Consider the following 15,602-nt stretch of genomic DNA (forward strand, 5'->3'; position numbering starts at 1 on the left):
GGCTGAACAAATCTGAATTAAAACAAGCAACAGAACATGTATTTTCGGGGCAATTCAAGAGATGATTTCCACAACTTAATTGCATATTGCTGTAATACATTTCTGAATAAACACTCACGCAGAGGAGCAAAATTAATATAATTTTTAAAGGGGCTGGCAATTGACTGGATTTCTAGGTCTGTAGTTTTGATGCACCGTGGCTTTCTCCTTTTAATTCACGAATACTTACAGCAGTTCAGCAACAAAAGCTCGTATGAACTGCATAAATGGAGCACTAATGGCCATTTATCAGCCATCCTTGCTGTCATATTCAATTATGTATCACTGAAGTATACACCAAACAGAATACAATACCAAGGGAATACAGCAGGACTCATACAGCCAAGAATGATCTTGCCAGAGAAATCAATATTCTGTGTATACAGTAAGCATAAGGGGGTTGGCTTAAAAGAGAGGAGAGAGAAAGAGAGAAAGAGAGATGGGACACACACACATGAAACTACCTATTGAATGAAACTATTATACATACTATTGAATGAAACTACCCTGAGGGACAAATATATATATGGGGTCCCCCTAACCAAGTTGCTCAGACCAAAGAAGCTACTTGGATAAGTAGCTGAGATAGTAGTTGAGATAATCAATCTTCTTAAAAACTTCCAGTGTTGGAGAATTCACAACTTCTGAAGGCCAGCTGTTCCACTGGTTCATTGTCCTCGCTGTTAGGAAGTTTCTCCTTAGTTCTCGGTTGCTTCTCTCCTCGATTAGTTTCCATCCATTGCTTCTTGCCTTGCCTTCTGATGCTTTGGAAAATAAATTGACCCCTCCTCCTTCTTCTTTGTGGCAGCCCCTCAAATACTGGAATAGTCCTTCTTTTCTCTAGATTGGCCCACAACCCAGTTCCTGCAGTGGTTCTTCATATGTTTTTGATTCCAGGTCCTTAATCATCTTAGTTGCTCTTCATTGCACTTATTTTTCCAAAGTCTCAAACATCTTTTTCGTAATTTGGTGACCAAAACTGGATGCTGTATTCCAGGTGTGCTCTTACTAAGGATGTACGCATTTATTTCCTATTCAACTCTACCTCTTAGGCTTAGATATTTAACAACCTTAAAGAACAACCCACTGGGATCAGATTATCCTATTTCCTCCTGGGTTCCTGATCTCTGGAACAACCTCCTTACTGGTAGTTTTACACTCTGCTGATGTTAGCAGAGGCTAATGAAAGCTTAGTGAAAAACACACACACACACACATTATGAGCAGAACTGCTATGTTTAGAGTTAAAGCACTTTAGCTAAGATCTCATCATACTGAACAAATTGGGATATCCCCTAAATGTAATGTATTCATCTGAATGTTCATTCTTTATGTTTACCATGTACTTTATTGCTTTTGTGCTTTTCTCTATGAAAACCGATAAAAGAATTTATAGAATCCTTTTATCTAAAAGAAAATATAGAATTAGACCCTGTATTTTATTTTATGTTTAATATGAGAGTAATTCAGACTAATTCATTCATACACTATCTTCCCCCACACCTAAACTTTGTACTCTTATCAGTGGATCATGTCAGCATGATGTCACCTCAACAGACACAGAAGTTACTCTGATTAGATTACAGATTAACAGAGTTGGAAGGGGGTGTCAAGAACTACCTGTAAATCTCAAGGTTTGAAACATACGTTTATGTAGTGTTTAGTTAGGCTGCTAAATGCATGGAATATTTTGAAATGACTTGTACCATTACGCCATTGCTGACTTTAGATGCAATGAGACCCCCCTGGAAACGTTTGTGAAAGACTTGAATAAAATATTTCTTTGGGAGTCTCCTTCCTAGGCAAGATTTTATGACAGATACTTCTGGGTGAGTAGAGGCTAATCTTTATTATTTGTTATTATAAAAATCTAGGCCAACAGGCTGATAATAGAATAGAGTAGAGTAGAGTAGAATAGAACAGAATAGAATAGAATAGAATAGAACAGAACAGAATAGAATAGAATAGTTTATTGGCCAAGTGTGACTGGACACAAGGAATTTGTCTTTGGTCCATATGTTCTCAGTGTACATAAAAGAAAAGAGACATTCATCAAGAGTCAGGAATCACAAAGGTGCAACACTTAATAATAATCAGAGGGTACAATAAGCAATCAAATCATACAAGGAAACAGTCAATATAGATCATAAGGACACAAGCAGCAAAATTACAGTCATATAGTCACAAGTGGGAGGAGATGGGTGAAAGAAAAGATGGGAAGCTTAATAGTAAAAATAATGCAGACTTAGTAAACAGTTGGACAGTGTTGAGGGAATGATTTGTTTAGCAGAGTGATGGCAATAAATAAAATAAACAACACTGATAAAATAAACAATACAGGGCAGTCCGTTGCATTTTCTTTTTTTAAAGAAGTTAATTCAGACCCACAGTAATAACAATTACTCATAGACAGTCATAAGAATAGATTTAGACATTCAAATGCCATTTTCCTTTAACCCGTGTTTCCATTCAATGTGTTTCAATGAATGGAAATCTATAGTGCCTTGTAAAATTTAGCATTCATAGACATAACATGAAGCTATTCATTAGAGACTGAATTTTCATTATTAGTTTTCTTTTCATGTAAATAGTAACACTTTATTTTTGTCAAGTTCTCAGGAGTTTTCCAAACTCATACAAACATCTTTCTTACTAAAACTTATACCATGATACCAATGCTTCTATACTGAAAGTTAACTTTAAGTGCTTTATTCTTCCTTTTAAATAAATAAAAAAACTAGATTATTTTTCAAAGAAAACATTTATTTACACCCTGTTCTCAGACCTTTACACTAATTTCTTGGTTTACAGATTTAACACTGTTACTGTTTTTCTTTCTTCTTAACAACATTTCATAATATTAAGACCAATAAAAAAATTGAGGAAAATTTTAACTCATGGAAAAAGGAAAAAAACAAACTCTAATTTCTGGATGTCTATAGAAGGGAGACCATTATAGTTATCTCTCAATATTACCAACCGATCAGAGACCCCTGTTGACTTAATTAGTTGCATTGCTTAGGTATCTCTTGTATGTTCATACTTAGCATAACCAAATCTAAGTTACAGTGCCTGGGGTGTCATTTTTCAAAACTTCAGACCACAACAAATTCATTATACATACTGCAAGTAGAAGACAAGCAAAATAAAAATCTTATTTCATCCTAGATTTTTCTTTGTAGATATTCCTCTGGTTCAATTATATTTCAGTTACCCTCTTTTCTTTCTTCCTGCTCTGAATTGCTTTAGCTGCTTAGAGATACCACAACACAATGACAACGAAAGAATGTTAACACACCGTCCAACATTGCAAAGCCACGATATGGCCAGGGAAAAGGGCACCAGACTTTAAAGACAGTATATGAAAAAAAAAAAAAGAGAATAAAATATTTCTCAGAAGCTAATTCCTGCAAAATCATCTCTTATTCACACAGGCTTTCATAAAATGTGCTGCTAGACTTAAGAACTTTTGATCCTTCCAAAAAGTGATGGCTAATTGATTTTACCTGGCTTGATTTAGGAGTCTAGGCAACCTGGGACACAAAAGAGGCTCACCTGTACAGGTTCGTGCCAGTTGTGGGCACAGCTGCACTCTGCGCTTCTACCTCTGCTCATCCCCTTTACTTTCGCCAGGGTTTTCCTGGGGTTTCGTTGTGCATTGTTGTCCCATGTTGGGTGACATCTAGCCTTGGTTTGGGTTGAAGGTGGACACGAAGGTCCCGAAGCCGTCGATGTTAACGCCTGGCCATGAGGCTGATGATACCCACAATGCCCTGGGGCATTTTCTGGCCAACTGGAGGTACAACGGACACCTCTAGATAAAGTAGGCATTCCTCTGGCAGGCTCTATCCCATCAGATTCACAGCAGCAGCTGTGCTGCCGAGGAAGGTACGTCTTCATGGCAGGAGACCGGGGATCAGATCCTTCTGCCAACCTTCCCTTTCCCGGCAGACGGAAGGTCCTGTTTCCGCAAACCAAATACTTTTTGACAGCTGCTATCAGCAGTGCATCGTGGGAGCAGGGAGAGAGAGAGGGAGAGAGAGGAGAACCACACACAGAGCATCATCTGCTGGTCGCTCTTTGTCAATCAATGACTCGACTCAGCAGAGATGCTTGGCAGCACCCCCGGCTTCTGCTGGCAGTAGCAATCGATGCTTCCCACAGCTGGGGTGAACTTCAAACCCATCCCTTCCGAGGATGACGGACAAAGAGAAGGAGGAACCGGGGGCAACCAGAAAAGCACCGATGAATAAAAGAAAGGCAGTTGTGGAATTCTCACTCTTTACTGCCAGACACATTGAGCGAATTCCTGGTTTGGCTCTGCCTCCTTCTAACTCATACATTCTGCTTGCACTAGCAGAGACATTTTCTTTGGGAAGAGGTAACTCTATGAAGGAATGAGGTTAATAAGCACGGCTGCCTTCAAGAAACAAGCATTCCCCCTATCAGGCATAAATACAGCCCTTCTCTCTCTTTCTCTCTCTCTCTCTCTCTCTCTCTCTCTCCCACCCTCTCTCTCCATCTCTCCCTCCCTCCCTCCCTCCCTCTCTCTCTCTCTCTCTCTCTCTCTCTCTCTCTCTCTCTCTCTCTCTTAGAAGGAAGTTATTTGAGTTTGACTCAAAGGGAAGGCAATGCCACGTAATTCTGTGGCAACCTGAATGTCAGTGGAGATCTCAAAGTCCACATTCTGGACAGAGAAGACCATTGGTTTGAAAGAGGGCACAAAGAAGCCAACGATTGAGCTTTAATTTGATTAAAATTGAATATCCTTCCCTCAACAGAGGACAAAGGATATGACACCGCCTATCTCCTGTCTACAACACTGTCCTTTCAGCAGTTCCCAGAAGGCTCCACACCCATTTGCATTATTTAGGTGACTCTGAGCCCCCCAAGTGGCCTCAACGACTCTCTAAAAAGAATCCAAATGAGCCAGCTGTCTGCAAGGAATATAAATCCTTCCATTCCCCATCATTCCTTCAGAAATGAAGAATCTTCTTGGATGAGAAGTGAAATGTCTTCAAAGGAAAACAAGAAAGTCCGATTGCCTCTTGAAAAAAGCACCTTTGGGATAGAAATCTGGCTGAACTCAAGTGAATCTTTTCTTTTTTCAGAATTTTTTCTTTTTTTCAAATGACCAGCTATCTGCAAAGAGTGTAAATCCTTCCATTTTTCCCACCATCCAGTCAGAACGGAAGAAGCTTCTTGGATGAGAAGCGAAATGTCTTCAAGGAAAAACGAAGTCCAGTTTCCTTTTGGAAAAGCACCTTTGGGTCTGTCACAAACCCTACTGATAAGGATTGATAAGAAGCAACACAATCCGGGCTTGTTTTATTGCTTTACCACCAGTGATCCAATCCTACGTGACATGAAATTGGCTTGGACAAAAAAAACCAAACAGCAATCAATACCCAATTGAACCAATTCTGAGGTTCATTAGATGCTATCCATCACAACGCATGGTGTCCAAGAAAGTTTTCACTTATTTATCTAGTGTCCATCATGATAGACAGAACTAGGGCACTTCTATCATTATAAGTACAAGTGCTTAGAGTTTAAGAATTTGGGAAGCAAAGGAACAAGTAGCAGTTGCTATGGGAATCAAACAGTAATAAATGAAAAAAAAAACCTGAAAATTTATTCAGAAGGCGGGACTAGAACTCACAATCTCTTGGTATTTGGCCCAAAAATTACCCAGCCAGTTTTTCATATTCAAGACAGGACTAGAACTCAACCTTTCTTCATTCCTGGGCTAGCACCTTAAAAATTACGTCAAATTGGCTTTCTAACCTGCTTCCCCGAAAATACGACCTACCCTGAAAGTAAGTCCTAGCTTGATATTTACATGTGCACCCAATATAACCCCTACCCCCAAAATAAGCCTTAATTAAGATTCTGCCCAGTCCAGAGTGGGTGGGTAAAAATTAAGGTAGGGTGGGGATGGGGGTGGTGGAACCGCCCTACTACTTACCTTTGCACAGTTGTAGCCAGGCTTCGCACACCCCAACACCTGCCTTGCTGGTCCATTTCTTCTGCAGCTGACAAGGCTGGCAAGGCTTTCCTGAAGGCCTCTGTAGCGGATAACAAAGCTCCAGATAGATCCTGAGCTCTGTGATCGGCTGCAGAGGCCTTCAGGAAAGCCTTGCCAGCTGCAGAAGAAGAAGTTCCTGAAGGCCTCTGACAGCGAAAAGGAGGCCAGGGGCGACGCGCACAAGTGAGATTAGTCAGTTGATGACATCCCCCCGAAAATAAGACCTGGTGCCTATTTTTGTGGCAGAAAAAATATATGACAGGGTCTTATTTTCGGGGAAACACGGTAGTTCTCACCTGCTATTTGATTATAGAATTAGAAAAGCCCAAATGATCTTTCAAGCAAGAAATCAACTGAGGGCCAAAAATGGCCTCCAAAGGCACGTACCATTTCTCCCAGACAAATTCTGTAATGACACCTTCCAAAAAACGAGTACAGGAAAAATGTGTAGCTCTTACTACACATCTCTCACAATTGCAAAGATAAATCATCAGTAATTTGGGATTCTGGTTTATACCAACTGACCACTGGACTCTTAGCTATGCCCCGTTTTTAATAACAGAGTTGGAAGGGACCTTGGAGGTCTTCTAGTCCAACCCCCTGCTCATGCAGGAAACTCTATACCATTTCAGACAAATCTCTTCTTAAAAACATCCAATGTTGGAGCATTCACAACTTCTGGAGGCAAGTTGCTCCACTGATTAATTGCTCTAATTGTCAGGAAATTTCTCCTTAGTTCTAGCTTGGATCTTTTCTTGGTTAGTTTCCATCCATTGCTTCTTATCCTGCCTTTTCCTTATGCAACCCAATGCCAGCAGAAAATGGATTAATTTGAAGAGCTTATAAACATCGCCAACCATGCTGACTCTGAGCCACACGCAATTCCCAATTCCATAATGTGGTTTAAAAATAAACCAAGATCATCTTCATCGAGGTGAGTTGTGGTTCTCCCAGGTACACGTAATGGCTCCGCCTCGAACGTCTCCTGCTAAGTTTGCAGAAAAGACAGTTGCTTGAAACTGACCTGCTCCTAACTGAACATATGTCAAATGATCCAAAATATTAAACTAGTTGAGACATCTAGACACGTCTGCTCAAGGTTGACATGCATAAAGGAAGCAAAGGCACATCTGGAAACATTACATAAACATGATCTGAGATTAAAGGACATCGTTGAAATACACAGTCCACCTAAGCTCTAAATGGCTTGGATGCAGTTGGACCCAACTAGCTATAAAAAGGGTGAGAATTAGTCAGAGGAAAACTGGATAGCAATAGCACTTAGACTTATATACTACTTTACAGTGCTTTATGGCAGTCTCTGGGTGGTTTACAACATCAGCATATTGCCCCCAACCATCTAGGTCCTCATTTTACCACCCTCAGAAGGATGGAAAGTTGAGTCAGCCTTGAGCTAGTTAGGATCAAACTCCTGGGAGACAGCAGAATTAGTGTGGCACAAAGGCAACACAGTCAGATAAGCAATAAGTGCCCCTATATTATCACAGAGTTGGGAAGACGCCGGGAACACAGATAAGCCACAACAACACAGGATAAAGTCACTTTGCTCCCAGCAGCCTGCCATACGCAGCTTGCCTTTTTTATACACTGTGTTCCCAGCTGCGGCTAATGAAGGGAATCAGGGCCCTTTCCTCCCCATAAGCCACATAACCCACGTTGTTCTCTTCTCCGTTCCTCCCTGCTTGCCCTAGGATGATGTTTCTTCCTCTGAACTCCCTCTCCCTTGCTCTCTCCTGCTCTGTCCAGCCAGACTTTGCCCTTCCCCAACCTCCTCCACAGCCAATAGAGCCACACTTACGCTACCTGTCAGCTGCCCGGCTTCCGCCTTGGATTCAGGGGCATGACAATTATTGCATTCTAACCACCGTATCACTACGACTCTTATTATCCTTCAAGGATGGATGGATGGGTGCCTTTCCTTTTGATCCATATACTAACAAAGCCCAATTCTGTTTTGCTTTTTTACCCTGAAAAGGTTAGCCACCTGGAGAGAAGAAGGATGTAACTTATTCATTTATTTATATATTCTGTTTCTAGAGCTGCCCGTCTCAATCCATGCACGCATGCATAAATAAATATCGCTTAAATGTCTGAAAAATGCTAAGTGAAATTCCAAAGTTGATCAAAGTCCTGGAAATCTATCATCCCATCTGAAATGAGCCAAAAAATGGGCTGAGAGGCCCCCCGTATAGCATCCCAAAGATCTAATTACCTTAATTTAACAGCGCAACGCTTCTCTCTGAAAAAGACTAATTCCTGCTTTTTCAGTTCAATTGAAATTTCAGTGCCGTTTTCCCCAATGGGACCGCGCTCCAAGTTCAAATTTATTTGGCAACTAAACAAATGATTACTGCAGCTCATTAAGCCATCCATGAAACAAGAAGAAAAGGAAAATGTGGTGTTTTAAGATGCTGTTTCCAGGACTGAACCTCTGCTTGGGGGATGTATTATTTGAAGTTTCCACCAGGTGGCTCAAAGCTCACTCTACAAAGGAGAAAAATAAACAAGCTACAATAACACACACACATACACACACACACACACACACACACACACACACACAGCACCTCCTATCCTTCTAGCTCTTGGAAGGCTGCAAATGCCGGGTTCAGAAATACTGAATAATGTACTTTGCTCACGATGAGTCATTATAAAAATATATGGATAGAGTAACAGTCAATCTTTTTGAGGGGAGAGGGAGGGGAGAGGGGGAAAGAGGGAGGGGAGGAGAAAAGGGAGGGGGGGAGGAGAAGAGAAGAGGGGAGGAGAAGAGGAAGTAGGGGAGAAGGGGGGAGAAGAGAAGAGGGGAGGAGAGGAGGAGAGGAGGGAAGAAGAGGGAGGGAAGAGAAAAGGGAGGGGAGGGGAGGAGAAGAGGAGGGGAGGGGAGGAGAAGAGGAAAGGAGGGGAGGAGAAGAGAAGAGGGGAGGAGAGGAGGGGAGGAGAGGAGGGAAGAAGAGGGAGGGAGGAGAAAAAGGGAGGGGAGGGGAGAAGAGGGGAGGAAAAGAGGAAAGGAGGGGAGGGAGGAGAGGAGGAGAGGAGGGGAGGGGAGGAGGAGAGGAGGGAAGAAGAGGGGAGGAGAAGAGAAGAGGGGAGGAGAGGAGGGAAGAAGAGGGGAGGAGAAGAGAAGAGGGGAGGAGAGGAGGGAAGAAGAGGGGAGGAGAAGAGAAGAGGGGAGGAGAGGAGAAGAGGAGGGGAGGGGATGAGAAGAGGAAAGGAGGGGAGGGGAGAGGCGAGGGGAGGAGAAGAGGAGAGGGGGGGAGAGGAGAGGAGGGGAGGAGAGGAGGGAAGAAGAGGGGAGGGGAGGAGAGGAGAAGTGGGGAGGGAACTTACTGTGGTGCTGTATACATTAAGAGTTACAAACTTTAGGCTGAGCAATGCAGTCCTCTGTACCAGAATCCTAGAACTTCTTCCAACTTCTCCTTCTACAGAACCATAAAGTTGAGAAGAGCTGGCTCTCAAAGACCCTCCCTGATAGAGCATAGAGTAATAGGGTTGGATGGGACCTTGGAGGTCTTCTAGTCAGGGGTGCGATTCAACCGGTGTAACAACCAGTTTGGTGAGTGTGCGCTTTGCGCATGCGCAGAGCGTTTGATACTGACTTTCTCCAGCAATCTCTGTTGAGTTAAACAGCTGATGCGCTGCAATCTGCTGTGCCGCACGAATCAGCTGAACTTGAAAACCAGGATATAAAGCATAGGCTAGAACAGGGAGCGGGCAGGTGGACCCAACAACTGGTTCACTCACAGCTGATCTTCGGAGCTTCCGGTTCGTGTGAACAGGGCCGAACCGGTAGAATCCAGGTTCAAGATAATAGGTATAAGTTATAACACAGTTATGAATACATGAAATGGGTACATATAAGAAAAATAAAAGAAACAATAGGACAGGGATGGTAGGCACATTGGTGTGCTTATGCACGCCCCCTACAGACCTCTTATGAAAGGGGTGAGGTCAATAGTAGACAGTCTAAGGTTAAAGTTTTGGGGGTTTGGGGAAGAAACCACAGAGTCAGGTAGAGTATTCCAGACATTGACCACTCTGTTGCTGAAGTCGTATTTCCTGCAATCAAGTTTGGTGTGGTTAACCTTGAGTTTGTATCTATTGTGTGCTCTTGTGTTGTTATGGTCGAAGCTGAAGTATTCATTGACAGGTAGGACATTGCAATGTATGATTTTATATACCATACTTAGATCGGACCGAAGGCGGCGTAATTCAAGGTTTTCTAGGTCTAGAATTTCAAGTCTGGTGGCATAAGGTATTCTACAACAAGTAGAGGGGTGGAGAACTCTTTTTGTGAAATACTTCTGGACATTCTCAACTGTGCTAATCATCAGCGAAAAGAACGCAGTTGCTCTTAATATGATCACAGAGGTCATTTATGTAGAATATGAAGAGAGTTGGTCCTAGAACACTGCCTTGGGGGACACCACTATTGACAGGTACAGAATTTGATAGGACACTCCCAATTTTGACCATTTGTTGTCTGCTTGACAGGAATGCTTCTATCCAGTTATGCAAGTGTCCAGAGATACCATAAGATTTTAGTTTTAGGAGTAGTTTGTCATTTACCACTGATTGCTTTTGACTGCTTTCTCCTATATCAGACAATTTGATTGATAGAACTCTGGTATAGGAGGAGCTGGGGAGTTCTCCTATAGGAAGAGGAGAATAAAACTTCTCAAAATGGCTATTGAGGTGGAAGATCTTTAATGGAAAAGCAGAGACGGTTCTACAGTACAGCAGTGGATTGCTGCCTTCAGAGATTGTGGGGGCTGGCAGCAGTGATGATGAGGTTCCCGAGGAGCCTGTGCTAAGTGCACGTGCGCGCAGGATTGCTCGCAGGAAAGAGCAGCTACAACAGCATGGGCAATTCGGGAGTAATGGCCCCTCCTGCAAGAAGATAAAAGCCAGCTGTGAAAGGAACGTACTTTGCAGAAGGCAAAGACGTTTTGAAACTCCAGACTCATGGACATTCCAGTACCCCGAGTTTGTATTTGAAGATTCTTGTATTGCAAATTATTTCTTGTCTGTTATCTTTTGGCAAGCCTCGCACATCTTGGCAAGGCTTGTGCTTATCACGGCTAATTATTTTGTAAAAGCATTACAAGGTTTCTGTTTCTTTTGCACTGTGTTTGATTTGTTGGAAAAGGGCGTGGGTCAGAACAATGGCGGGGAACGGAAGGATTTATATTCCTTGCAGACATCTGGTTATTTGCATCCTTTTAGAGCAGGGATGTCAAACTCCCGGCCCACGGGCTGGATGCGTCACATGCTGGCCCCGCCCCCAAATGGTTTAGTGGAAGGGGAGAAAATCCCAATTAGTCATGTGATGCTGCCATGACAACATGAGTTTGACACCCCTGTTTTAGAGGTCATTGAAGCACTTGGAAGTTTATCTGTGTCCTCAAGGCCACCTGAGTAGTACTCCTGGTTCCTGTACTCTGCAATTTTTGGATAGATTCCAAATTCAGATAGAAAATCAGAACGTGGATAAAGGATTACAGGATAATAAGGAATTGCCTCCAGAAGATGTGCATGCTCCAACACTGGAGGTTTTAAAGAAAAGATTGGACAGCCATTTGTCTGAAATGGCATAGGGCAAGGGTCTTCAAACTTGGCAAGTTTAAGACCTGTGGACTTCAACTCCCAGAATTCCTGAGCTAACATGACTGGAGGAAGAATTCTGGGAGTTGAAGTCCACAAGTCTTAAAGCTGTCAAGTTTGAAGGCCACTGGCATAGGGTCTCCTGCCTGAGCAAGGGGTTGGACTAGAAGACCTCCAAGGTCCCTTCCAGCTCTGTTATTCTGATATGATTAGGATTCTGGTCTTGTGAAATGCCACACGTTTAATCAATTCCCTCTACTTTTTAAAATGCCAGTTTGTCTTTACTTGGCAGCATTTTTTTCCCCTAGGAATGCTTCTTTCTGTTTTCACCTGCCTCAATACGTTTTCATTGTTGCCAGTTCCTCAAAATTAAATAATAGCGCCCATCGCTGATAAAGTCGCTACCTCGGGTTACGCAATCAAATTGGGAAGGAACCTCCGGGGACAATGGATTTAATATTCTGCAATACGGTGTCATAATCTTACATTTAAACAGTCCTGACAGATGCCCATCTCTTGCGAGACTCTAAGGAGGCAGATATCACAATATCCTCTGGCATGGTTGTTAAAGCAGGCTGAAATTGCATCTCTTCGATCATGTCTCAGGAGGTGGAGAGAACCGATATACAGCTTATATCTTCTCATCGACCTCCTTTACTCTAGCCAGGATATTCTGAAAGCAAGAGGTGCCGAGCTCGCCAAATACAAATATGTTTTCTGTGTCAACTCATAAAACATTTCTATGCCTATTTTAGAGTTGCCATGAACAGAAAGGGGGCAGGGAGAGAAATTTGAAAGTGCAGTGCAGAAGTTTGGAATCGAAAGTGCGTTCCATTCTTATCTTGCAAAGATTATAACTAAGCTACTGGAATTTCTGCCCCGCAAATCTCTAATTGGAGAACGTGATTGATGACTCTTGGCTATGAACGTGTTCCATTGGAGAATATGAATTATGATGCACCCAGAGGGATGGGGGGAAACCAGGGTCAAGGGTGACAGTGAATTATGAGTCTCAGAATCGGCTTCATACAGGTCAGGCCGACGTTCACTCTGAATAAATCTGTGATGATCTGGAGTATAACACAAACGTAACCTAAAACATAAATAAATGTCCTTTGATGTCTCCAGTTTGGCCCCACTGTTCAATAATTCTCAGTTGGAGATAAAACTTACCGAAAAATAGTCTTCAAAAGAAAGCAATACGGTCTGAACTTAATGAACAGATAGAGATGAAATATAAAACCAAAACAAGGTATAATGAAAGAATTTCCACAACGGACCAGGATAAGTAATTACCAACTTCAAGGAGATAACAAGGCACAGTCTGTTGGAAGGACGCCAACTAAGATAACTTCAGCCCAAAATAAAACACACTTTGCTTCTTGCAATGCTGTGTTTTAACTGTCTCTCTGATATACTATTCTCCCGAGCTGCAACCAATGAGGGGGATCATGGCCACTTCCTCTCTTGTAAGCCAAGTTGTTTCCTTCTCCGTTCCTCCCTGCGTGCCCTAGGATGGAGAGGGGATGGGCCTGGTTCTTCCTCTGACTGCCCAGCCGGCCTCTGCCCTTCCTCAGCTTCCTCACAACCTCCGGAGCCACACTCCCACTCCCTGTCGGCTGTTCCTCCTCTCCCTCAGAGTCCGACTTTAACAAGGGCATGACAAAATCCTTTGAAGTTTTTGAAGCTTGGCTCAAGGTTCATGATTTAATTAGGGCAACTGCCGGAATCCTGACGTTCTGTACATTTGAATCCTAGAGTTAATTATTCAAATTCTAATCTCAGAATTTTAAGACATAAAATAAAATCCACCTCCTTTTTTTTTCAGGAGCTGTTTAGTAAGTGTAACAACCCTGGATTATTTCTTTATTTTATTCAGGGCATGGCATCTGCAGAGATCGTGCCATCGCTGACCTACAGATCGGCCTCAATTTGCAATCATTCATTTTAGCGTCCAAAGTTACAACCTTGAAAAAGTGACTTATGACCATTTGGGGGCCTGCTGGTCCAACAATCTTAGTATTTTATTTTAATTTTATTTTTTAGGAAATTTAGATTGCAGCCTATTCACAAATGGTGACTGGGGGCATCTCACAAGAATATAAAAGCATCATGTAAAAACAATAAAATTAATAAAATAATAATATATAATAGAATAATAAAATGAAATCACCCAACACAACCCCCTGCCCTGGCAACAACACATTACACGAGCCATTTAATGGGCTCCATCATGCTCTGCGTTCTGCAAGCCTGCTGACAGAACCAGGACTTCAGCGCCTTCTGGAAGAGTGTCAGAGTGGCGGCCATTTTAATCTCTGAGGGAATGATGATCCAGAGAGAAGGAGGGAGCCAACATGGAGAAGGCCCTTCTTCTGGGTCCCACCAGGTGATATCTCCCTTGGGGATGGGACCCGCAACATTCCTTGCCTCCCTGCTCTGGTGGGTCAGGTAGATGTGATCAGCAGATGAGACAGTCCTCAGGTAACCTGGTCCCGAGCCATGAAGGGCTTTAAAGGTGACAACCAGCACCTCGAATTGCACCCGGAAGCAAATCGGCAACCAATGCAGCTCCCACGGGAGAAATGACACATGTGCACACACTGAGGTCTGCACAAAGGAGGGAGGAAAGGAGGCAGGGAAGGAGGGAAGAAGGAACGAAAGGAGGGAGGGAGGAAAGAAATGAAAGAGGGTGGGACGAAGAAAGGAGGGAGGGAGGAAGGAAGGAAGGAAGGGTCCCTATCCAAGGTCAAATTCACCAGGCAAACAGGCTGCCTATCAGTAAATAATTTTCAAAGGTTATTCCATTCCGACTGAAGAAAACCAAATTTCTTTACTTGTCTTAATATAACTTTTTTCCCCCTTTAAAATGATCATTATTATAAACAATAGTCCCCAAAGCGTTCTTTTAAAGACTTTTTTTCAAATTTGGAAGCTGTAATCGTTCTAATTAACTGTGATCAGTCAAATGTGGTTTTAGCATAACAGAGAAAAAAAACAAGGTCCCCCTAGGTTACTTGATGAATTCCAAGACACGCTGTTGCTGGCGAGGGCAGTGGTTGAATATCTGATATTATATTTGATTTACAGTTCCAAAGTGTTTTGTTTTTTTTTCATCTTTCAACATTTGGCATCTCCAGCTCTCAGTCTCTACTAAAAGGACCAGACGTAGCCAAAACTGGATTTGGGCGTAATGGAATCACACAAACTATAGATGTTACAAAGGGAAATAAATGAAAGATGACAACTTGGAAATTTGAATTGGAAGCATTGAGTAACACAGATGGCAATGAAAAAACAAACGTATCAGGTGATTCCAAAGGTGTTTTTTTTTCCCCAAAAGACAACTGGATTCTGTTTTTCCTTTGAAGACCTTTCGCTTCTCATTTGAGAAGCTTCTTCAGTTCTGACTGAACAGTGTAGAAGGGAAAGATATATATTCCTTGCAGTCATCTGGTCATTTGCATTCTTTTAGAGAGTCAGTGAGGCCACTTGGAGATTTATTTATGTCCTCAGGGTTTACAGCACCCGTCCTTTTAGCAATTCCAAGAAGGCTCCACACCCATTTGCACTATTCAGGTGATTCTGAAGGCACAGAAAAAACTCCAAATGGCCTCAATGGCTCTCAGAGGGAGTACCAATGACCAGATGACTGCAAGGATTTAATTTTTTTTTTAATCCTTCCCTTCTCCAGCATTCAGTCAGAAGTGTAGGAGCTTCTTGGATGAGAAGTAAAACATTTTTGAGGAAAAACTTTGAAAAAGCACCTTTGGGACTGAGAATCTCCACAGACGTACAAGGTAACGGTACAATGCAAAATTCGGGCTTCATTATTTTGACAAAATTTCAGTTTGCTCTCTTGCTTGGAAGGAAGTGACATTTTGTTTCATTCTGGTCTCTGTGTGTTTGG

At 42.5% G+C, this 15,602-nt stretch overlaps 1 protein-coding gene across 25 annotated transcripts in view; it reads right to left on the reverse strand.

Moving 5' to 3' along the window:
* DLG2 (discs large MAGUK scaffold protein 2) overlaps positions 1-15,602 on the reverse strand; it is a 979,527-nt gene that overhangs the window by 303,484 nt on the left and 660,441 nt on the right. For 2 of the 25 annotated variants that reach the window (XM_087936987.1, XM_087936985.1), the window contains exon 1: positions 3,595-4,030. The exons of 18 other annotated variants lie outside the window; for them this stretch is intronic. In XM_087936987.1, the coding sequence (XP_087793113.1) occupies positions 3,595-3,939 (345 nt within the window). In that variant the 5' untranslated portion in view covers positions 3,940-4,030. Of the gene's footprint in view, positions 1-3,594; positions 4,053-15,602 lie in introns of those variants that run through there. 5 more of the 25 variants (XM_087936979.1, XM_087936981.1, XM_087936994.1 and 2 more) reach the window with 5 other exon arrangements.

This window comes from Pseudonaja textilis, chromosome 7 (genome assembly GCF_049901715.1).
Source record: "Pseudonaja textilis isolate UNSWEBS1 chromosome 7, rPseTex1.2, whole genome shotgun sequence".
Taxonomy (NCBI): domain Eukaryota; kingdom Metazoa; phylum Chordata; class Lepidosauria; order Squamata; family Elapidae; genus Pseudonaja; species Pseudonaja textilis.